Genomic DNA, 25,313 nt, shown 5'->3' on the forward strand with positions numbered 1-25,313 from the left:
AACCATGTATGAACTACGTTCAGAGAAACTGTAACATTGAGACAGCCTATGAGAAACGATGAGGCAAAGGAGATGTCAGTGTTGTGCCATCGTACTTTACATGTAAGTGGCAATGCAGCAAAAGCCAGAACAAAACAAAAAACTTGAAAGGAGTAAACAATCTCAAATATGAAGCCTTTCTCCTGCCCCATGTTTCCCTATTTTCTGTAAGAAGCTATATATTTTCAGTGGAGTTCTCTATCTTTTACTTATGAAATGAGTCATGCCTCAGGCACGTGCTTATCTCCTTTTTCACTAAAAATTTAATGTTCACATTTTATGCTTTATAAATTGTGTGGTGATGAGACTAAATCTGTAAATTGTGACAGTGATATGTTTATTTCCTGGGTATTAGTTAACACCTTTTGTGACAGGTCAGAAGGTGATCTCTTTAACTCATTTTCTCTTAAAGTTATATTTTGTGTGTTTTATAAAGTTGTTATGGACGTTGGACATTTTAGAACCACATAAATTGATGAATTATGTTACAGTCCTGTGATGCTTAAAATATAACAATATGTTTATGATTTCTCTTTAGGAATATTTCAAAAAGAAACTAATTGCAGAGGTTTCGGTTGACCAGCATTCATAGGGTAAGATTAACATTCTGAACTGTGAACACACGGTAAAGATAATTACTATTATATTGATAGCTTGGGGCTAAATAACACAGAATACTTAGTATGTAAAAGAAAAGTAACTTTTTATAGATGGTTTCAGTAAAATCCTTTTGATATTTTTAAGCCAGCTAAACAGAAAATTAAATCTTGTATACACTTGGGTGAAAGGTTATCTTACTATGCTTTGTCAGTTTTGTGTATAGGGAAGTGTGTGTGCTTGTGTTTGATATTGTCATTTTTTTAACATTAAAGATCTAAAGAATATAATAAATGTCTCAGAGATTTAGACTGCATGACTTCATGTCTGTATTTTTCTGATTTTTGTTTAAGGGAGTATTTTTAATGCATAGAACTGGTAGGCCATCTTTCCATTAAGTAATAGATGGCTGTACTTTCCTAGAGTAAGTCAGAAATAAACAAGTCCTGTGCGCTGTTGCTTCCTGCAAACATCCTTCTTTTATAGCTGTGGAAGACTAATCTTAAATTAGTTCTGTGGCAGAGCTTTCGATTTGACATAAGAAAGGATTAATTTTCATACTGCATTAAATAGCATGATCCTCTAGTGTTGTAAATACAACATATGTCTTTAAAAGTGTGTCACCCAGTTCTGAACATACAGTCCAGGTGAAGCAGTGGTTAGGACAGTGGGTCTGTACCCTTGTAGTCTGAACACCCTTCTTATTATAGATCCTTTGACTTCCTGAGTATATCCACATCTCCCTGCTGCTTCATTGACTTGATTATAAATTTTTAAAAGCTAATATCATCAGCTATTCCTCCGCTTATGACTCCTCAGTGGCGGTTCCCTCACTCTTGGACTATTTATTATCCAAACTCTTTACCTTGGCTGTAAGCCCTCTGTCTCTCTTCTACTTGCCAAAGGCTTCTAACATGAGTGGCCTCCTTTCTGATCCTCACACATCCTAAGCTTCTTGCTCCTCCTTCCTGAATGATCTTCCACAGTATCACCACCTGTCTGGCTCCCTTTAGATCTATGTTTTAATGGAAGTCCCTCTAAAGAGGCCTTCCCTGACCATCCATTCTAAAGTAGCTTTATAGTCTTCATGGTGTTTCTGATTTTATTGTGGTTGTTGTCTTGCTGAGAACAGGGGTCTTGTCTATCTTACATACCTGTATTTCCCTGAACACTTAGTACTCGCCCTGGCACATAGTAGGCATTCTAAATATTTGTTGCATGAACAGATTAAAGTGCTGACCTCTCTCTGACAAGCGCTTGCTGCTTTCAGTAATGTTTTCTCCATTTTCTTGGATTATTTTGCTTGTATGAAACCAAATATGGAACTTTTTAGGTTTAGCCTTCATCTCACTCATTTGGTACTAAAGTGACAGTATAATTGGTTGCTCTCAACTATGCATGTTTTCTATGATAGAAATATAAATCCTGTGAAAACAGAAACAAGGCCTCATAGCTCCTTGGTATACCTTTGTAGTTTTCACCTCCATAATTGAGTACACATAAATATTTACTTTAGAGAAATGGTTAAGACTAATAATTGAATCATATTTTTAAGTATTTCAAGAGCATACTGGTTTGTCTGCTCCAGAGCTAAAAAAAAAATCTCATTTTGAATTAGTTGAAAAATTATAACTTGGAATCACTCTGGACTGTATTTGCAACTTCATGTTCCAAAACCCTGGTGGAGTTTTTTGGGTTTTGTTTTTTTTTTAAATTAGGAAGGTCTATTATTAACTAGGCTACATGGTCAGAATAAGTGCTACCAATTTTCCAATTGTTTTCAAATTAGGAAACTTGGGCATAAGCCCATGTTCTACCCTGCGACCCCAGAGAAGCCACTTGAACACCTCTGAACTTCAGTTTCCTTGTTTGTAAAGAGTTGTACTCTGATCTCTATGGTTTATCCCTGGAGTAAATAGTCTATGTGATTCTGCTCTTGTGAAAGGTAAGTCACCTATGGACGAATTAGGAGACGCAAATGGAATGATGATCTCTGCTTTCAACTAGTCATTTCAAAGGAGAGTACAAGTGACTCACAAGAGACTGCATAGGCACTGAGGGTGGGTCTGTTTTATGGCTGCTTACTGTGGAGCGGGGGGCAGGAGTCAGGGAAACATTTTTATAAACAATGAAGCTGGTGGAGAAGGGTGTGAGGTTACACATTTTAAGGATTATACCACCATTGGTGCCTTCAACTTTCATTTTAAATGTGTTCTAGATAATTTGGGAGTTCACTAAAAGCATCCAAGAACTAAGAGGGCTTTTCCTTAAAAGAGAATTACCATCTAAATTAAATATATGATGTATTCCATAACCATCAGGAATAAAAAGTAAAGCAATGTTTCTTAAAATCCATAAAAACTCAGCTTTTATTAGGATGTCTAGAGTTTTCCCATAGTTTTTCATGTTCAGTTACTTTCTCCTCAGGCTTTAAATGATTAGGGTTATTTTCCTAAAATTTAGAATATTATTTATGATTGTTCATAGACGCATTACCACTCCACTGCTTTGGGTATGAAGCTGCAGAATGGAAGTCACACATCTCTGTTCTCCTTTGGTTTCTCTGTGTTATTCGACTATGATGTCAGATGCTTTCCTTGAAACTCTTTGACTTTGGTGCTTGAAAAATACTGTGCTTCTCCTTTATTTCATTGACCCTGCTTTGCTATCCCCCTTTATTTTGTCCGATAGTCCTTCTTCATCTGATATACTATCCAGGGGTGAAAAGTTCTATTATTCACTGACTAAATTCCTTCTCTTGAAGAATTCCTTTCTATGGCACCGTCTACTGCTTAAATACTCCTGACTTCCTCTGGGGGATTTGAAGGTGGCTGCAAATATTGAGTGATTCTTCCTAGCAAGAGATAGAATGTTTCCTCTCCCTTTGTAGCTGGGCTGGTACTGCTTATTTTGACCAATCCAATGTAGAGTGATTTCTAAGTCTGGACCTTAAAGAGATTTTTAGCTTCTGCTTTTGTGCGCTTGAAAGTTTCCTTCTTAGAGCTGAGCCGCCTTGCTGTGAGGAAGCCCGCACAGCCGTGAGGAGGAGCGGCCAGGTTCTGGTCATCAGCCCGAGCGAGCTCCAGACCAACAGCCGGCTCTTGCAAGGGCCAGATCTGGGATTGATTCAGGACCTTCCAGCCCTACAGCATGGAAGCCAACACCGTGTAAAACAGAACTGCCTCTTCATCCCATGGAATCATGAGAAAGGATAAATGATTATTTTGGCTAAATTTTGGGATGATTTGTTACATAGCAATAAAGAGCCAAAACAAATACTAGTACCTAGAAGTGCAGGAATACCATAACAAAACATCTGGCATTGGCTTTGAGACCAGGTGGCAGTGAAGACTTGAAGGGCAGCAAGAAGGCTATTAAATGTTGGCTGGAAGAACAATGAGGAAACTGCTATTGAAGAATATAAAATGGTACCCTTGTTTTTCCACAGTGACAGAAAAATCAGCAAGGCTGTCCCCTACAATGACTCGAAAGATAGAAAGTGAACCTAATGAATTTGTGGATCTAGCGTAGGAGATTTTTCCAACAGAATATTGGAAGTGCCAATTAACTTCTTTTTTCAACCACCTATCATCAAAGTACTGCAGAGATGAATTAAAGAAGAGACTGTTCAGAGTTTAAGGAGACATTAGGGGAAATATTTTCTTTCTAGAGTCACAAATAAAATTGTTTCTCATGGCCAGCTTCTATACCCAGCAAATACTCTAAGAAATGGCCTCAGGTCAAAAGATCAGATCTGGAGCACTACTGCTAGTAAAACTTGGCCTCCAGGTAACAATAAAAGCCAGGGCACAGCTGTAAGACCTTGTATTAAGATTTCAAAAGATTTAAGGCCCAGCCTCCTAGATCTCAGCTAGGCAGAAGGGCTCTAGGAGGAATCTTAAGGGTATTGTCTCATAGCATCATGGACCTAATTTAGGTGAGTTCAAGACTGAACTTGATGCCGTTGTAGAATAAAGCTTTGCAGGGGCTGGGGGGAGCTTGGGAGAGGGTGAGTATGCTCTGTATGGATGGGAATGGAAATCTTCTGTGGACAGAGAATAGACTGTGATGGACAAAACCTGGCTGCACATTCCTTGACACTCCTCCCATTGAAAGGTGGTGTTTGCTTCCTCGCCCCTCAGATCTGCGCTGGCCACTTAACGCCTATGACCAATAGAATGTGTTGAATGTGACTCTGTGTAGCTTCTAGGGCTCTGCCGTAAAAGATCAGCAGTTTTCCCCTTTGTGCTTGGAACACACCCTCTTAGAACCCAGCCACAGTGCTGCGCGAGGGACTCAAACAGCCACGTGAAGTCTCACAGGGAGTTACCTGCCCGCAGTCAGCCCCAACTGCCTGCCTGAGGAATGAGGACATTGTGGCTCTTCCGGCTATCTTTATGCTAGCCAGCACCATGAAGTGGAAGAACCACCCACAGAATCATGAGAAATAAAACCATATTTCTTTTAAAGCCTTTAAGGTTTGGAATATGCAAAAAAGCCAACATCCTTCCTATCCATAAACTATGAGTTCTAGCCTCTCTCCGGGAAAGGCTTTAGATTCAACCTTCCAAATATCTGAATGCACTTTTTTCAGCTTTCTACATTTGTATTTCAGTTCTTTATTGTACAAATATTTATTGCGCACTGTGTGCTAGAAACTGTGGACGATACTACGATGGCATAGCATCAAGATCTGAATCTATTCGACTCCTGCTTTTCCATGGACCTCTCTGATGTTGACAAGTGGTGTGAATTTTCATTTACAGTGACTATTTCAGTCTTTGCTTGCTTTTCAAGAGCATTAAAGTTTTTCCTTCCTATTTCTGGCCCACGTGATTGAAATAGTCCTTCAGCTGCCTCCTTGACTCTAATCCCTCTTCCTTAAATCCATCCTGCTAATCTCTACTGCTCTGTGACTCACTATTTTTCTGCCTCACAGAGCTGAGCCTCTGAGGGGTTCATGTGGGAGGTGATAGCTCTTCTTCTGCAGTCTGTGGAGGGAGGTGTATCCTAAACATCTAGTGAAATGTCCAAAAGACTTTAAAGGTAGGCACTATTCTCAGATATTTTATTGCCCGTCTGTCTTGTAGGTTTTCTCCTCCTGGGGAGATTATTATTATTTTGGCCTTACCTAGGTCAAACTGAATTGCTCCATGGGAGTGGGACCTGGATTTAGGTTTCTTTTAATGGTGCCCCAGGTGATTATAATGTGAAGCCAAAATTGAGAACCACCGTCATCAATTTGTGAAACTTATCAGTGGTCTCTGCACCAGCAGCAGCCACATTAACTGGGAATTAGTTAGAAATGCACATTCTTGGGTCCTACTTCAGACCAAATGAATCAGAAACTCTGAGGGTAGGACCTCTTTGTGTTTTAATAAGCTCTCCAGTGATTTTCATTAATCTTAAGAGAAACACTTTCCTAGATAAACCTTAGTTCCCTTCTAGGTCTCAAAACTACAACTAAATTTGGGAAGGGTGTTATTTGAAAGTTGTTATACTAATAAGATCGGAAACAGTTGATAAGGGACATAAACTGGCATGCCAAGCGTCTTGCTGGCGACACCCCTCTTTATTTAAAATAAAGGACCAAATTAATCAGGGATATTGATGCTTTGTTTCCCAGAGAGAGAACTCAAAGAGGTGAGTTTAAATTTCAGTGAGATATATGTTAGAACCAAGAAACGTCTTGAAGTAATGCTAAACATTTTGATATAAAATGACTTTTACATCAATTTTCCATGAGAGTAAGTAGACAAACTCCATTTTGAACTGTTTGGCTATATCCCTGCCTGAGGTCAGAGGCAGGGATCTTTGAAGTACCTTCCAGTTCCTAGCATATAATGACTCTAAATACCATCTGATCACCATTTGTTTATTTTTTTTCCCTTGGTTATTTTGGAAATGCTTTCAAAGTATAGGGAGGGACTAGGGACAAGTAAAGATGCTTAACTTGAGTGTTGTTCCAGTCTTAGAGACTTTGGGGTGAGATTGTGAAATGAATTCATGTGCTTTGAAAAGCTTTTATGATTTTTTAATGAGGTTCAAAAGCTAAAGGAATAGGATTAGGACCATAAAACCCTTTACTTTTAACATTGTTTCTTTGAACTGATTTAGTGCATTTGTGTATTAGAAATAAAGATCTGATTTGGATTGAGTCCTCATTGTCTGCAATAATACGGTCTGGAAAAAATTTCCTAGACACACAAACAGTATTAAATTTTGTAATGACAAAAGACCGCTATGCTCTAGCTCTCCAGTTAAACACTTCAATGAGAAAAATTAACATCAGTTAATATATAGGAATGCTTGGGACTTTTCATACATCATTAAATTCAGATGTTATATATATTTATATATTTACTCTTAGATCAGTGGAAAATAGTGGTACAAAATGTTAGCTGAGAAAATAGATTACATAATATGTAACTAGAGGCATTGCAGAAAACTACGTTTTCATCCTTGTTTTTCAAAAGATTGTAATAGAACCCAGTTATAATGCAGATATTGGGATAAATTGATATCTTAATCTGTTGAGACTGCTATGACAGACTACTGTAGACTGGCTGACTTAACAAACATTTATTTCTCACAGTTCTGGAGATTAGAAAGTCCAAGTTCAAGGTGCATTGTGTCTGATGAGAGCGAGCTCATTTCCTATTTCATAAGCAACCATCTTGCTGTGTCCTCACTTGGCAGAAGGGGGCAAGAGAGCTCTCTGGGGTTCTTTTTATAGGCATACTACTTCCATTATCAAGGAAGTAGTGACCCATTTACCTCCCAGAGGTGTCACCTAATACTATCACACGGCGGGGGGTGGGGGGGGATTTGCATGTGTATTTGAGAAGGACACAAACATTCGGCCAGTACAGTTAAAGAAGAGACTTAAATATTCAACTTTTTCTTTAGCTATTGAGAGACCTGAAACTGGCATAGTTCATTGGATTGAGACAGTGTGGTCTGGTGGACCAGGCTTGATATTTGAGGACATAGGTTCTCTTTGTATCTATTTCTTCTTAGTTTTGTCACCTTGGACATGGTAACTTCTTTGCGCCTGCTTTATTTTACATGTTTATAAAATGTGAAAAATAACATTCACCTCAATGGCTTGTTTTAAGTATGAAATAAATATAAATGAAACTGATTTGAAATTGGGAAACTAGATATTAGATTATTATTACTACTAGATTTTTGTTGGTTCTTTTATTGACAGGGAACTCATCAAAGGAAATCTGTATTAGGTGATTAGAAGACAAGTTTATAATTTTTAAAAAGACAAAAGTTCTTTACAAATAATTTTCTTTCTTTATTCTTTATTTATTTTCTTTAGAATAAATATGGTGAACCTGAAGTAAGTAATAGTTCCCTAACAGATTAGTTACAGTAGTTTCTCACTATGATTACTTAAAAATCTTACTATAGCCCTAGCCAGTGTGGCTCAGTTGGTTGGAACATCATGCCATAAACCAAAAGGTCGTTGGTTCGATTCCCAGTCAAGGCACATACATAGCCAGGTTGCAGGTTCTGTCCCCAGTCAGTGCACATGCAAGAAGGCAACCAGTTTCTCTCTCTCTCTGCCTCTCTCTCCTCCCTTCCCTCCCTTCCTCTCTCTCTAAATAGCAATGAATAAAATATCTTTAGGAAAGGATAAAATAAATAAAAACAAATATTTTACTATAATTGGAAATGTATATCTCTGCTTTCATAGAAATACTGTGTTTAAAATAGAAAATGTATTTGTAATTTATAAAAACTGTATGGTACACCAGAAGTACCATCATGGCTAAATCACATTCTGGAATTATGCAGTAATATCTTTTCTGGCACATTACAGATGCAGTGGAAGAATATATATGTAAAATGCTTCACACATCAAAAGTCTTTATCATGCTTGCTGCACATAAATACAGTTGTGTGTCATGTGTTCTAAGCCTCTGAAAAATAAATTGTGGATGTGAAACTCATGCTCCAGTGGTGTTAAATATGAATTATTAGTCTATATCTAGGTTGTCATGCACACTAACTGTGCTCTCTGGCTTGCAAAATAGTTTGATACTGGTAAGTAATTATTAAGCAGACTTTACACATAAATTGGTAAATCCTAAGTAAATTTCAGACATGTCCAATTTTTTGATCTTTGAAAAATGACAAGATCATAAGATTATTGCTAAAGATATATGAAATACAATTTGGGGTCAGTATTCTGAACTGGATTTAAATATTTAATAAACCAAAATAGGATCATATAATCAGGGCAATTATCAAATATATAATAACCTTCCCAGCAACTTTCAGCAGTTAAATAGGCACTAAAAAAATTTTCACACCCAATTTAAAATATTTTGGTTTTAGAATATTGTCACATTTCAAACCGATTAGTATATGAGGTCTGTCCAGAAGGTATCTGGCCATGTAATATGAAAAAAGAGGTATTTATTGAAGAAGATATAAGAAACCTGTACATAGGACAAATGACCCTCAGTCTCCTTTAAAGTAGGCACCTTGGGACCCCACACAGTTCTCTCAATCTCCATCAGCCATCCTTCCATATTTTCCTGAAACTCATTGACAGCCTGAAATCTCTTCCCTTTCCAACGTGATTTTAGTTTTGGGAAAATCCAGAAGTCACAGGGCACCAAATCTGAGTTGTAGTGGGGCTGAGTCACCTGGGCAATTTGACATTTCACCAAAAAATTCTGCATGAGACACAATGCATGAGTGGGTGCATTGTCATGATGAAACTGCCGATCACCAGTTGCCCAGAGCTGCGACCTTCTGAATCATCAGAATAGTTTCTGTGGGGGAATGTTCAAGCTTAACGCAAAATTTGATGCAGATTCATTGCTCTATTTGCTCAGTCATTTTCAATGTGATGGCCACAAAGCACACACATTCACTCAACAACATCTATCATCCCCAGTGACTAGTACAGCAAAGTAAGTCATCATTGTTCACACATGCATATTCCAGTCCACTCTCCTTGGCTGCCAGGTTACATCGATGTGGCACAAACTATTCTCTTTATATTAACAATGGTTGGACTTTTCTGGACAGATCTCTTATATGGAATATAAACGATTGCAAATGATTGTTTGAAGATGCTAAGAATGGCTTTTACTTACCTCAAAGGAAAAAAAAACATGAATTTAAAACAGTACCTATACTTAACTATATCATAATTTCAAAGAACTTCAGCTGTATTTCTGAACTGTGTCTTAAAAAGTTATTTACTGTGACCATTTCTAATGAAATCAGTAGGCTAAATTTTAAGAGCTCTGAGTCTTGTTATTTGGATGGATGTGCAGTTTAAAATTAGGTGCAGAAATTATAGTGTTTGACAGGACATCTGATAAATAAGACAAAGTGTGTGTGAGGACTGAAGTGAGAGAAATTAACATTTGTAGACTGGGAAAAGCTAAGTGTTCATCTAAGTGTGTGGATATGGGATCTTAAAATCTGTTATGTCTAAATTTCTATAGAAATTTTTCTGGAACTTAAGGGAGTTCAAGGAGTGAGTATGATCTGATGTGTAAGTGGGAGATATATATATATATATATATATATATATATATACACATATATATATATATATATCTTTACTAGGATATGCCACAGAGTGAACAGTAAACTGATTTGTGAAAATTTATTTCCCACATTATATCTTATGATGGAGAAGTTCTCTGAATACAGTATCTCCAATTTTTTTAAGTAACTGCAGCTATTTCAAGATATCTATGTTTTCTCACAGAATGAAGACAAACACAGAAATGGTGTGTCTAAGAAATTTTAAAAGGTGTAGGCCTCCTGATTGAAGCGTTGTTGAAATATTGGAATCATTTTTTTTATTGACGTAAGTATAAATATTTAAAGTATATTACTTTGGTCAATGTTGACTTGTGTCCTTTGTCAAATAAATATTCATTCCTGTCAAATACCTTTATCATTGTTAGAACTGTTTGAGTTTGTTTTCTTCTGCAACTTTAGTTGCATAACTTGAATTAATTTGACTCAAGACCCTTGAGAGAATAAATAAACCCATGACCTTAGAGCTGGAAGAGCCCTTAGAGATCCTCTGGTTCATGTTCTTTATCCATTGTAAGGAATTCCTTTGCAGTGTCCCTGAGAAATGATCATATTATTCATCTAGGCCTTGGTAGGGAGAAAGGGTTGAACTATTTCATAGACTTGGCTGTAAATTAGGCAACTTCCACTACAAACTGGATCAAAATATGACTTTCTGAAATGTGACCCACCTAGGTCTACCTCTAGAGCAAATCGCCATATTGTTTTCCTACTCATTTTTGTTGTTTATTTTATTTTTTCAATTACAGTTTACATTCAATATTATTTTGGTGTACAGCATAGTAGACAGTCGTACACTTTACAAAATGTTCCCTCTGATATTTCTGGTGCCCACCTGACATCATACTTAGTTATTACAATATTATTGACTGCATTCCCTATGCTGAACTTTGCAGTCCCGTGACTGTTTTGTACTTCTTAATCCCTTTACCATTTTTGCGCAGTCCCTCAAACCCTCTCGCATCTGGCAACCATCAGTCCGCTCTCTTTATCTACAAGCCTGCTTCAGTTTTATTTGTTTGTTTGTTTGTTTCTTTTGGTCTGTAGATTCCACATGTAAGTGAACTCATATAGTATTTGTCTTTCTCTGACTCACTTATTTCACTTAACATAATACCCTCTAGGTGCATTCATGCTCTTGTAAATAGTAAGATTTTTTTCTTTTTTATGACAAATATTTCATTGTATATGTGTACCATTGCTTTTTTTATCTACATGTCTATAGATGGGCACTTGACTATCTTTTCATATGTTAATTAGCCATCTGTGTGTCCTCTTTGGAGAAGTGCCTAATCAGGTCCTCTGCCCATTTTTTAATTGGATTGTTTGGTTTTTTTGGTGTTGAGTTATAAGAGTTCTGTACAGATTTTGGATATTAACCCCTTATCAGATGTATCATTGGGGAGAATCTTCCTCTGTTCAGTATGTTGTCTTTTTGTTCTGTTGGTGGTTTCCTTTACTGTGCAAAACTTTAGTTTGATGTAGTCCCATATCACTTGGAGAAATATCAGAGATTTTTTAAATATTTATTTTATTTTTTTAAATTTTTTAGAGAGAGAGACATTGACTTGTTGTTCCACCCATTCATGCATTCATTGGTTGGCTCTTGTATGTGCCCTGACTAGGGATTGAACCCACAACCCTAGTGCATCAGAATGATGCTCTAAACAACAGAACTACTCGGCCAGGATGAAATGCCAGAAATTATACTATGTTTTCTTCTAGGAGTTTTATGGTTTTGAGTCTAATGTTTAAGTCTTTACATTTTATATTCTGTCTTTTCCTTTTACCTTTGCCATTTTAATTATGATGTGTCTTGGTGTGAGCCACTTTGGGTTCCTCTTGTTTGGCACTCTGCATTTTCTATACTTGTATACTTGTATGTCTTTTTCCTTCACCAGGTTAGGGAAGTTTTCAGTTATTATTTCTTCAAATAGGTTCTCATCCCTAGTTCACTGTCTTCTGGTACCCATATTGTTCGGACATTGTTACTTTTCATGTCTCGAACATCCTTTAAACTATCCTTTTTTAAAACTCTCACCTGAAGACATGTTTTAATTCACTTTAGAGAGAGAAGGGAAGGTGGGGAGAGAGACAGAGATGAGAGAGAGAAAGGGAAACATCAGTATGAGAGAGAAACATCAATTGGTTGCCTTTTATACATGCCCTAAGCAGGGATCAAACCTGCAACCTAGGCCTATTCACTAACTGGGAGTCAAACTGGCAACATTTTGGTGCATGGGATGACAATCCAAGCAACTGAGCCACATGGCCAGGTCTAAACTATCCTCATTTTTTTTTAAATTCTTTTCCTTTTTGCCTCTCTGATTGGGTGTTTTCTACACCTTGTCTTCCAAATCACTATTTTCATCCTCTGCTTCACCTGATCTGCTGTTGATTTCTTCTAGTGTATTTTTCATTTCAACTATTGTATTCTTCATTTCTGGCTTTTTTTTCCCTACTTAAATGAAAGCAAAACATCTTTGTAGTCCTTCAAGTCAGGTTATTACAGAGATAGGAAAGGGCTTCCCCCAGGAATTTGTCCTCATTTTGAAATCAGAGTGAAACGTGACAGATTATCAGAAATCTAAAATTGTAATGTTGTAGAAACTGAAAGCAAGACTCAAGAAAGTTGTCCTTGGGGGAAAAAAAAACCCAACAAAACAGACCACCTGCTTGCAACCTAACCTGAAAGCTGGATCATAGGATCATCCTACTAAACAAATAAATGTCCTCAAGTACATTTTGCAGAAAATTGTCATTATAATTTTGACAAAATTTTTCTATTATATAGCAATGACTCTGGGAGGGATGATCATTAAGTTGAGAATTTACCAAATAGCTTCTTAAAACTTAGGATCCTCCTGAAATGACAAAGATGGAGCCATGTGACCCAGAAATTGGAAGAAGATGGGTCATAGTATCCCCAATTTACAGTCTCGCTTACAATTACCCTTGCTTCAGATAGACTTAACCTTGAGTATTAGCAGCATTTCAGAGCTCTCACTTTTTCTTTTTTAGTTTCTTTCCCCTTCCTCCCTTTCCTCTCCTCTTCTTCTATTCCAGCCACACTTATCTGTTTTTGCATAGAAGGTGTGGAGTTGGCACTGGGGGATCCTTCAGGCAACAGAAGGCTGACCATCAGCTGGAAGATTTTGACAAGTAACCATTTTTTTTACCTTGGGATCCCCATCTATAAAATGGAGACCTCTATTTCTTAAAGCAGATGTAAAACTAAACAAGCTGATTGAACACAGTAAATGGAATACAGTAGGTACTCAATAAGCTCTTGTTCTCTTTTTTACCATTCTTTTTTCTGCTGACTTCCCTGTATCCTTCCCTCTTTTTGGCTTCCAAAGGTCTACCAAACAAATGACCATTTTTCTAGGATTTCATCATACCACACCCTGGAAAGTCAGTTTCAGTTAGGGCAAAGCTGTAGAAAAACAACCAGCATAAGCTATTGGTTCTCTACTTTGAGAGAACATAAAGGGTGTAATAGAGTTCCTGATCTCTTTGCTGAGAGCCGTGACCTCTCTTTGGATCAGGAAGCCTGTGCCCAAGTGAACAGTACCAGGAGCCAATCACAACCCCAATTCAGGGTGTTTCCATCAGATGGAATCATCCCTTCACCAGCTCTTCCAGTCCTGAGGGGCAGGAGAAGAGGAAAGTTTTTCAGGCTGATCCAACAAACAAAGTATTAGGTAAAGACTGATTTCATCAATATTAATGTTTTTTTACCAAAGTAAATTTCAAGTTCACTGTGTTCACGAGCATGCCATTTGTCAACACTGGTCAAGAATATGGAAGTTGTTGAATAAAGAGAACTACTAAAGTGACAACAACCACAGATTTCCAGAGAACAGCCTTCTGTAAATTTTTGAACTTCTGTAGCTGAAGCAGAAAATTTTGTGCTGAATAATCAGCCTTAAGCACCTAAGCAACAAACTAGCATAACCCAGAAAAGAGTTTGCAGCTAAAGAACCATAACCTAGCTCTCACTACCCTCTGTGGGGCAGGAAATAGAAATGTGTAAGTCAAAGGCAAGCTATAAAGGAAAATCTGCCAGTGTTAGTCACTGATTTGTTTCCTTTATGTTTGTTTTTTAAGAGTGTAAGTTTCTGTGTATAGGTTTATTTTTATTATTTTAGCAACCTACTGGAAGTTTTCAATGTAAACAAAGCTCTTACTTTAAAAAAATAACCAAACTGATTAAACTGCCTAAGAAGGCAACTTTTAAGGACAGTGGTCTAAGTAGCAGTCTTTGAGGCCAATTTAATAGTGACAATAAAGCCACTTTTGTATTTGAATCCCAAATTCAGAAAATGGCCTTTACATTTTCAATCTAAAATTATAGTCTGACTTTAATGTTAAGTGTGGAACACATCATAATTTAGACACCTGCTGAAATAACTTACTGCTGTAATTTGGGGTATGAACCTGGGACTCATACCCTCTTAAATTATCCATCACACCCATTAAAATTAACTGTAAAGACAACTTCATGTATAAAGTCAATTATATGTGTATTTCTTATTCAACTAAGAGATATATATATATATATATATGTATATATATATATATATGACCACAGCTGTGTACACAACAGTTTTGTTGAAAGCCACGAATGCTTTAATTTGTACGTACATGATGACTTTTGTTTGGTTTTACTGAGGAAAAAGCCAAAGCATTTTTACAATAATATATCAATGAAATGCAAAAATCAAACACCAATCCAACAGCTTTGTGGATCTGAAATATTGTAGAGAAATTTGTGGAATTTTAGGCATTTCCTAGTTACTTGATGTGTTTTTATTGTAACATATTTCACTCCTATTTTTTTTTCTTTTTTCTTGAGTTTATTGGGGTGACACTGGTTAACAAAATGATACAGGTTTCAGGCGCGCACTTCCACAACACATCATCTGTGCACTGCATTGTGTGCTCGCCACGCCAAGTCTCCTTCCATCACCCTTTAGCCCCCCTACACCCTCCTGCCCCTTCCCCACAGCAATTACCCACACTGTTGTCTGTGTCCCTGAGATTTTTCTCTTTTTTAATTTTTCGCTCAATCCCTCCACTCCCCCACCCAGCCCCCGGTCCTATCTCCCTCAACAGCTGTCAGCCTGCTCCCTATGAGTCTGTCTCTATTTTGCTTGTTAGTTCATTTTATTCATTAAATTCCACATGAGTGAAATCATATGGTTCTTGTCTTCCTGTGACCTGGAAAGCATTATGCTAAGTGAAATGAGCCTAATTGGTTCTTTTTATGGTTTCTGTGTTCTTTTTTATGTTTACCATATCTTTGTTGAGGTTCTCACTGAGTTCATCTGTTCTCCCTCTAAGTTTCTTGAGCATCCTTAGAACCACTGTTTTAAACTCTATACATGATAGATTGCTTACCTCCATTTCATTTATTCTTATTCTGGGGATTTCTCCTGTTCCTCCATTTGGACCATGTTTCTTTGTCTCCCCATATTGGCTGCCTCTCTGTATTTGTTTCTATGTATTAGGTATGTCCGCTGTGACTCCCAGTCTTGGTATGGTGACCTTATGTAGTAGGTGTCCAGTGGGGCTCCATGGCACAGTCTTATCACCTGAGCTGTATGCTTCAGGAATGTCTCTTGTGCGGCTTATGTGAGTCTTCCTGCTGCAGTTGAGCCTGGAGTGCTATTGGGCTGTCTTGATGGTACCGACTGTAGGACTGGCCAACTACAAGGCCTGACCTTGACCCTCGTGTGTAAGTTACTCTACTGGGGCTGACCCCACAAAATGGAATTCATCCCAGCAGGTTCTGGTGCCTGCTGACATCTCCCTTTGGTTGTGCCACTTCGGGGCTAATTTGGTCATGCTCTGATGTGGCCTGAAGCCTGTTACCTGGTGTGTTGGTTCTGGGGCTTCCGAGGAGGAACTCTAGTGCAAGTCAATGGCAGGCACTGCCCGTGGCCAGCCCTGGCTTACCTGTTTGGAACTACAAAGTAATCCACAGCTTTTGGCTACTTCTGCTGGGCCTGCGTACCCATGGGAGGGGCCAAGCTGTGTACAAAACCTGGCTTCTACCAGCACAAGGCCTGGGAGCAGATCAGCAAAAAGCCCAAGACACCCAAGACACACCTCTGCCTGCCAGCTACCTGTGAGGCTCAGTCACTGAAAATGCCTCTGGCAGTATGTGCGTTGTATCAGGTAGGCTCTCAGTGAGTCACCAGGGAGGGATGAGTAGTCTTTCCCAGGCTGATACAGATTTAAATTCAGCACAGGTGCTGGGCCTGAGGCCACTTAGCAAAAGTCTCAGTGTACACCAAGGTCAGCTGTCGCCTGCCTGGGGCCAGGGGACCTACATGGTGGGGTATGGTCTCAGGGACGTATCAGGGTGAAGTCAGGGGAGTTCATCAGATGAAAATATGCCAAGATATTGGCATGTGGAAGGAGGGCTCTGCACAGGAACAGTGGCGGCTCTCATTGTGCGTATGAGGGGAAAATGGCCCTTGCCCTAGAGTCACACAACTCAGTCCTTCCCTGTCATCTCTTCCACTCCCCGAGTGTGCTTGGATCACCCTGAGGGCCACCTAAGACAGTCTGCACTGCCAGCCCAGGCTGGCCACAGCCAGCCAGCTCATATGCAGGCGGGGAGCTCAGCAGGTTGGAGCCACAGGGAGTCAGGCGATGAGGCTAGTGCCTTGCCCCAGGCTGACGTGGCCTGGAAGTCAGTGCTTCACCCAGGAAAGGCAGTGTCTGTGGGTGGGATGTAGGCGGGGTGGGGAGGACTCAGCACAGGAACTTTGGCAGCTGTCCCTTCAGTTCTCCCCACTAATGCACACAACCCAGAATCTCCCTGAATGACTCCAGTGCGCTTTGACCCGCCTTCCTTCCACCAGAGTCCGTGGTGAGTGGCTACAAATGAGATTTTTTTCTCCAGCCCTTTGAACGGGTCCCTGGGTTTCTAGCAGACTCCCATCTCTCCCTGGTGGTCAGAATCCTCACTGCTTTTTACAGTCAGATGTTATTTGGGCTCCTCTGCCTGGCTTTGCTGTTCCGGACTGGGGATCCCAGCATAGGATTGAGAGCCCTTTCTCCTAAGGAGGGATCTTTGCAGCTAACATATCCTTCCCAATTCTCAACTGCTGAATGTGGGTGCAGGACCAGCCCATTTTGCATCTCCTCCATTCCTACCAGTCTCAATGTGGCTTTTTCTGTAAACCCCTGGTTATAAGACTTCTGTTCAACTAGTTTTCAGTTGGCTATTCAGGTTGATTGCTCTATATAATTTAGTTGTAATTCCCATTTGGTCCTGGGAGGAGGTGAGTGAAGTTTCGACCTATTCCACTGCCATCTTGGATTCACCTTCTTTAATCATTTGTAATCTTAGCTGAGTATCATCAGTTACCTGTGTTTTTCTGTAGATAATGATTTGCAGACAAGTAGCTCCTGGTTTTTTGTTGCCCACTTTATATTTAATCTGCCGGGTGTGCCCTCACCAGCAGGCACAGGACGACTGTTGTCCCTTTACCTGGGTTCACTTATTAATGTTGCCCCAGATTATACAACAGTAATATTGTAACTATAGTTAACACTCTTAGCTCGAAGTATATATATTTGTATCCACTAAAATCTCTGGGTATTTTTCACAAGTTCACCCAGCAATATTTTCCACCATCCTTCCTGCCACCATGTGTATGGTATTTTGGGGTCTAAGTCAAGGACTTTCTATTTGTCTCATATAATTCTCTTGGTTTTGTCTTGCACACAATTATGGTTAACTGCAGTTGGATGAGGCCGAATGGGAGGAGCTGAGAGTTAGAAATAGGCACACTAAAGGAGGGAAAGCCTGGAGAGTTGCATAATCAAGCCACAGGTCGTAAGAGGAAGTTGAATCTGTGTAACATGATACGATGACCAGAGAGGATGCAGGTAGAAAGTGGTGATTCCGTCTAGCAGTTAAAATCAGAGATCATGAGGTGTCCTAACAAGTCGGAGAGCATGAAAGTGTAGAGTTCAGGGTCAGATGATAAGAAATATGTGAGGGCTGCCCAGCAAGAGAGAACACCCTTATTAACAGGTAGCAGAGTATCTGTAATGGAATTCTGGGGTCTAAGGCAGGATGCCAGTCCCTAGAAGGGGGACGAATGAGTTCATAAAAAAAGTTCCTTGGGAGCGCTACCAGTACTAGGATATCCGGAAAGGGCAACTCAGACCCAGAAAAGACGTTTAAGATTTCAGAGTCAAGAAAGTACAGGAGAAGTCCTTGGATGTAGGTTAGAACTGGACCACCAGCAAAAGATAACCATGGCACAGTGGTTTTTTCCTTCTTTTTTCTTACCAAATACATTATTAGATTCAAATACTTTTATCTTCTTCTTCTGTGCCATCGTAAAGGTGGTCTGGAGTTTACTAATTAACAATTTTTAAAACAATTGACTTTTTTTAATGTATGACTTAATTTTTTAATGTTTTATGTAACGTTTCCCTCAGAACATTACATAAATCATTTATGTAAGGAACATTGAGTACTTTTAAATACGAAAATGCAAAATTAATTTTGTTTTTCTGAAGGCAAAAATAATTTAATAATAGGCTCTGCCCTTAATCATTTATTCAATTAGTATTTTGCCATGAAAACATTAAGCACGAGAGTCTCCATAGTAGAATATTGTTCTAAGTTTTTATTCCCAATCCCTTTTTAAGCCATTACTGTTGTTTGTCAGCTTTTAAATCCTCTAAGTTGGACACAAACTTAAGTTACAAAGCAAGGGCTTGGAGGAAAAGGAGATAGTGCACTCTAGTACATTTTGTTTTGAAATTAGAATTGGCAGATCCCTCTAGAATTATCCAAAGGGGTAGTTTTATAAAGCAGTGCTTGCTCAGAAGAGGTTCCTTGCAGTGACTGGAACACAGCTCTTAGGCTCCAACCAATGCTCCGGATGTGGGGAGTAGGGTATGAGAAAAAGCTCCTTATAAAATGTAACTAGGAACAAGTAGCATAAGAGCAAGCTTTCCCAGTGTTGACTGAAGAATATTTGGATTCTAGTTTTTAATAGCTTAGCCTGGAGTCAAAATCCAGGCGAAACTGGTGAGTTGCTTCACATCCTACCCTGGACTGGTTATCCCCAAATGATATCTCGTTTAAGCTACTTTACAGTGCACATTATCAAATGAAACCAGAAGACTTCTATACTTCTTGATCAATCCTGCCTTCAAGGTTTTGCCCTTGAGCTAAATCCTACTTAGGTAGAGTATGTCTGTATAAGCATTAGAGTTAAATGCTTATTTTGGATACTTTTATTTCAGTGGCTTTTCTTTTATTTTTCTCTTCCAGTTTCTGCACTCCTACAAGGGAAAGTCATGATTACACTAACAGAGCTAAAATGTTTAGCAGATGCCCAATCATCTTATCACATCCTAAAACCCTGGTGGGACGTCTTCTGGTATTACATCACCCTGGTCATGCTGCTGGTGGCCGTGCTGGCCGGAGCGCTGCAGCTTACGCAGAGCAGGGTCCTGTGCTGTCTTCCGTGTAAGGTGGAATTCGACAATCACTGCACCGTGCCTTGGCACATCCTGAAAGCCAGCGTGAACATGTCCTCCGATCCTGAGACACCGCTTCCGCTCCCCCTCAGAATCCAGAATGACCTCCACCGACAGCAGTACTCCTACATCGACGCCGTCTGTTACGAGAAGCAGCTCCACTGGTTCGCAAAGTTTTTTCCCTACCTGGTGCTCTTGCACACGCTAATCTTTGCAGCCTGCAGCAACTTCTGGCTTCATTACCCTAGCACTAGTTCCAGGCTCGAGCATTTTGTGGCCATCCTTCACAAGTGCTTCGATTCTCCATGGACCACCCGCGCCCTGTCAGAAACAGTGGCCGAGCAGTCAGTGAGGCCCCTGACGCTCTCCAAGTCCAAGGTTTTGCTTTCATCTTCAGGGTGTTCAGCTGATGCTGATGCCAATAAACAGTCATTGCCCTACCCGCAGCCTGGCCTGGAGTCAGCTGGCATAGAAAGCCCAACTTCCAGTGTCCTGGACAAGAAAGAGGGCGAACAGGCCAAAGCCATCTTTGAAAAAGTGAAAAGGTTCCGAATGCACGTGGAGCAGAAAGATATCATTTACAGAATTTATCTGAAGCAGATAATAGTCAAAGTCATTTTGTTTGTCCTCATCATAACGTACGTTCCATATTTTTTAACCTATATCACCCTTGAAATCGACTGTTCAATTGATGTGCGGGCTTTCACAGGATATAAGCGTTACCAGTGTGTCTACTCCTTGGCAGAAATATTTAAGGTCCTGGCTTCGTTTTATGTCATTTTGGTTATACTTTATGGTCTCACCTCCTCCTATAGCTTGTGGTGGATGCTAAGAAGCTCCCTGAAGCAATATTCCTTTGAGGCACTGAGAGAAAAAAGCAAATACAGTGACATACCTGACGTCAAGAATGACTTCGCCTTCATCCTCCATCTGGCTGATCAGTACGACCCTCTTTATTCCAAACGCTTCTCCATATTCCTGTCAGAGGTCAGTGAGAACAAACTGAAACAGATCAACCTCAATAACGAATGGACAGTTGAGAAACTGAAAAGCAAGCTAGTGAAAAATTCCCAGGACAAGATAGAACTGCATCTCTTTATGCTAAACGGTCTTCCAGACAATGTTTTTGAGCTAACTGAAATTGAAGTGCTCAGCCTGGAGCTGATTCCTGAGGTCAAGCTGCCCTCCACAGTCTCACAGCTGGTCAACCTCAGGGAGCTTCATGTGTACCATTCATCTCTGGTGGTAGACCATCCTGCCCTGGCCTTTCTAGAGGAGAACTTAAAAATTCTCCGCCTGAAATTTACTGAAATGGGGAAAATTCCACGCTGGGTATTTCACCTGAAGAATCTCAAGGAACTTTATCTGTCGGGTTGTGTTCTACCTGAGCAGCTGAGTACCATGCAGTTGGAGGGCTTTCAGGACTTAAAAAACCTCAGGACTCTCTACTTGAAGAGCAGCCTGTCCAGGATCCCACAAGTCATTACCGACCTCCTGCCTTCCCTGCAGAGGTTGTCCCTCAATAATGAGGGAAGCAAACTGGTTGTGTTGAACAACCTGAAAAAGATGGTCAATCTGAAAAGTTTAGAGCTGATCAGCTGTGACCTTGAACGCATTCCACACTCCATTTTCAGTCTGAACAATTTGCATGAGTTAGACCTAAAAGAAAATAACCTTAAAACTGTGGAAGAGGTCATTAGCTTTCAGCATCTCCAAAATCTTTCCTGCTTAAAATTGTGGCACAATAACATTGCTTATATTCCCGCTCAAATTGGGGCATTATCTAATCTGGAGCAGCTGTTTTTGGACCATAATAATATTGAGAATCTGCCCCTGCAGCTTTTTCTATGCACCAAACTACATTATTTGGATCTAAGCTATAACCACCTGACCTTCATTCCAGAAGAAATCCAATATTTGAGTAATTTGCAGTACTTTGCTGTGACCAACAACAATGTAAGTAAATCCATTCTCCCCTTTATTCAGCCAGTCTCTTGAGAATCTGCTGTTGCAGTGTGTAATGTAGGTAAAGAAAATGGGCTTCAAATCATACTAACCATCCTCTGAGAATGGTCTAATTGCCACTCAGTAGACACACAACCGTGGACAAATTACTGAAACACCAAGCACAAGTTTTTAATCTAACTTACAAGTTGTCATGGAGATTTTATGAAAAACTATATAAGTAAGCACTTGGCACAGTTCCTGACATGTAGTAATTGCTCAACATATGTTCGCTTTATTCTTTTTTCCCATATTTGACATAAACCTCACAGTTGAAGTATTTTAAACTAATTAGTTATGACAGAACTTACTTTTCATTTTGGAAAGATCTTAACTATTATACTTAGACAGTTTCATAAAACTTTTCAGCTCTCCAAATCTATCATAGGAGCAGAAATTTTTGTGAAAAATACTGTGATCATGAGTTATTCATAAATCTTTTCTGTGATGCGGTAAGAGAGATTTGAAGTCTACATGCATATCTGGAAAAGCAATTCAAAATGAAAGGCCTGGTTCTATAATGCAACACTAGGGCTTCTTAGAAGCTTTTTCCAGCATCCAGGCTTTAAAAATGAACCATAATTTGCAACAGTAAAGCCAAGTTAAGGAAAACTTAACATCTTTGAAACAAGAAAAAAAGAATAAATGAGTAGTTTCCTAGGTTAAAATGTGAAGGAAGAGCAAAAAAATTCATGCTAGCTGAAAGAGCAAGAGAGTGATGGTAATGTCCATATGGAAAAAAGAAAAAAAACACCTGTCACAACTCAGGTCTGCCAAAAGATGAAAGTGATCTTCTTCTAGTTGAAAATGGGAGCTATTTTATTCTACCCCACCCACAAATGTGTTATCTCCTAGACTTTTTATAATTCACATTTCATACTTAATACAGATAGGAGCATGATGTTGGGTAATAAACATATTAATCACCAGGTATTATTTTTTTATAACAATGGAGCGTTAGAGAAATACCAGAAAGTCATGGAATGAGAACAAAATTCATGCTGGTTTTTAGAACTCTAAGGCTACGCATACGTAAATGGCTACAGCTCATTCTAAGATAAATGAGAAATCTTCAGGTCTTAAAGGATTAAGAGGTTTCTAAACTCTTTTAGGATTGATCTAGACTTAGCAGTGCACATTAGAATTACCTGAAAGCTTTGTTAAAACACCGATTACTGGGCCCCGCTGCCACTGTTTCCGATTCAGTAGGTCTGATGTAGGATTCTAAGAGTTTGCAGTTTTAAATAGCCCCAGATGAAGCTGATGCTGCTGGTTGTGACCATATTTGGAAGACTGCAGGTCCAGAGATTTATCATTTGTGCCATTTAATTATGCAATTAATTAATGTTAGTATTTTGGTTACACTTTTATTGTCAAATCTATAATAAAAAGTATAAATAATTATTCTGAGAGGTGTTGGTTTCATCCAGTTGTCATACATGAAGTTGTGAAAGTTGCAGCTGATTACATTGTTAGCTGGTCATGAATTATTTAAATATATAAACAGGTTAATGTTTTTTCAAGTTTAATGTAGTGAACCCTTAAGACTATTGGTACTTTTGACACCAAGTATATTGACTTCTTGACCGTGTCTGTACAAGAAATTAGGGGTAAGTATTAGACAAAATCCTATCTTGGATAAGGGAGGATGCTTGATAGCGCATGAAAAATTTTATGCTGAAGGTAGTTGATGGCAAAAGTAGGATGATACCTTTGGCTAGATTGTCTCCGAAGTCTGATAGGCTGTCACTGAGCATGTTTAGAACCATAATGGTGACCATGACCGATGAATGGGTGAGGGACACTTTTCTCAGAACTGTGAAGAGACTTAATAAAGATACAGAGAAACGGGGACTCACTCAGAAGACAGTGACCAGAGTCATGTGTCTCTCTGACGGGACAGGTCAGCCTAATGATGGGAAAAATTGGGTAGAGAAAGGACAGAGAATAATAGTCCACAAATCGGTCTTCAAAAATTTAGAAGATAAATAGAAAAGAAAGCTTATTGGGAGTACCCATGTACCCATGAGTATTAGAACTGGGATAAGCAGATTTCTCATCTTTTCCAAAAAGTGGTCTAAAGATTGAATTGTCAGCCCCTTGGTAGGAATGTTGTTAAAGAGAATCAAGAGACTACAGATTTCATGTGAGGAAGACCAGATATTTAGACAATAAAACATCAAGTTAGATGCATAACTATTTAGATATGCATATACTCAGAAACAAGAGTTGATTCATCCATTTGGAATGGAGGTTGGTAAAGATTTCTGACAAAACATGTTCTAAAAAGTCTTCTACAGACTTGAGTGGTATATCAGATTCGTAGATGGAGGCAACAAATACTCTGAAGTTAAGCAGAAAAGACAGTTTTTTGAAAGGATGTTCTATAGCTATTATCACTGAAAAGGCTGCAGAATTAAGTTTGGAAAACAAGCACAAAGTTAGGGAGCAAAAAGGCGCACAGCCAAAATCATGGCGCAAACGCAATACCTGTCACTGACCAACACTGGGCACCGGTGCTGCCCCTGAACTTGATTCTGCTGCTGCTGCAGCCCTAGCCCTTCCACAAAATAGGTTCTTAATGGTTTCTGCTGCTCTGTGACACTAACCCCAATTCAAAGTCCAAGGCTGAGCACCTGATTGGCCGAATTACGAATGGTCACACTCAAGCGGTAAGGCAGCTGGGAACACAAGAATCTGGTGGTGTCGGTTCCTCTAGTGGGAAATAGACCCTGCTTCCTTTCCAGAGTCCCGCCAGGATAAGGTGGGGAATTCTCTAGATATCAAAGCTGTTAGGCAGTTCCCCAAATTACTCTCACATTCAATGAGAGGACACTCCAGAATTTCTTCCACAGGATAGTAATAGGTGTTATCAGAAAAGCATTAAGCATTTCTTCTTATCATATTTTTGCAGCAGGATACTTCAGAGCCTTCAAATATGAGTATGCATTACACTTCTCCAACAGGGAGAAAATGGTATGCAACATTTGCCAAACCTATTTGAGCGAGACACTCTTTTTCACAGTAACTCTTGAGAGGAGCATTCCATGGAACACAGCCTGCGAACTCTGGATGCGAGAAATAGAAAAAGACAGATGTCATTGCACAGAGTCTTGCAACAGGCCTGCCTGGGTGTCATAAGAAGTAAAAGCGTTTAGCAAGGGGTCAGAATGAAGAGGGCCTTGAGGTCTGCAAGTCAAGTTCACGCTTGATTCATGGGATAGTGGCTGTGGTGAGACTTGAGCTTGAAAATTCTAGTTAGCTTCAAACGGTAGCTTCCACTGAGGCTCTGATTGTAGCATATATAAGAGTTGGGAGAGGACAGTCAAGAAACAAAACCCGATGAAAAAGTTTAATGAGTTATGATTTACAATTAGGAATATAGATCTAAAACAAGAGACAAAGACTCAAGTCTGAAAGGAATGCAATGGGCCAGAGACCTGCAAAGAGCAGCCTGGGAGCAAAATCTACCCACAGCCAAATCAAAAGAATAGTATCAATATTTTGTCACACATAAAATTATATGAAATTCAAACCTCATTGTCCATGAATAAATTCTATTGTTTTCA

General features: G+C 39.3%; 1 protein-coding gene across 4 annotated transcripts in view; it reads left to right on the forward strand.

Annotated features, from left to right (window-relative positions):
* The window catches only part of LRRC8B (leucine rich repeat containing 8 VRAC subunit B), a 74,910-nt gene that overhangs the window by 41,414 nt on the left and 8,183 nt on the right, over positions 1 to 25,313 (forward strand). For 3 of the 4 annotated variants that reach the window (XM_054592099.1, XM_054592100.1, XM_054592101.1), the window contains 3 exons: positions 578 to 632; positions 10,385 to 10,486; positions 19,532 to 21,696. In XM_054592099.1, the coding sequence (XP_054448074.1) occupies positions 19,558 to 21,696 (2,139 nt within the window). In that variant the 5' untranslated portion in view covers positions 578 to 632; positions 10,385 to 10,486; positions 19,532 to 19,557. Of the gene's footprint in view, positions 1 to 577; positions 633 to 2,518; positions 2,582 to 10,384; positions 10,487 to 19,531; positions 21,697 to 25,313 lie in introns of those variants that run through there. The other variant, XM_054592102.1, reaches the window with a different exon arrangement.

This window comes from Pteronotus mesoamericanus, unplaced genomic scaffold (genome assembly GCF_021234165.1).
Source record: "Pteronotus mesoamericanus isolate MK-2021 breed Mesoamerican mustached bat unplaced genomic scaffold, CSHL_Meso_final scaffold_31, whole genome shotgun sequence".
NCBI lineage: Eukaryota > Metazoa > Chordata > Mammalia > Chiroptera > Mormoopidae > Pteronotus > Pteronotus mesoamericanus.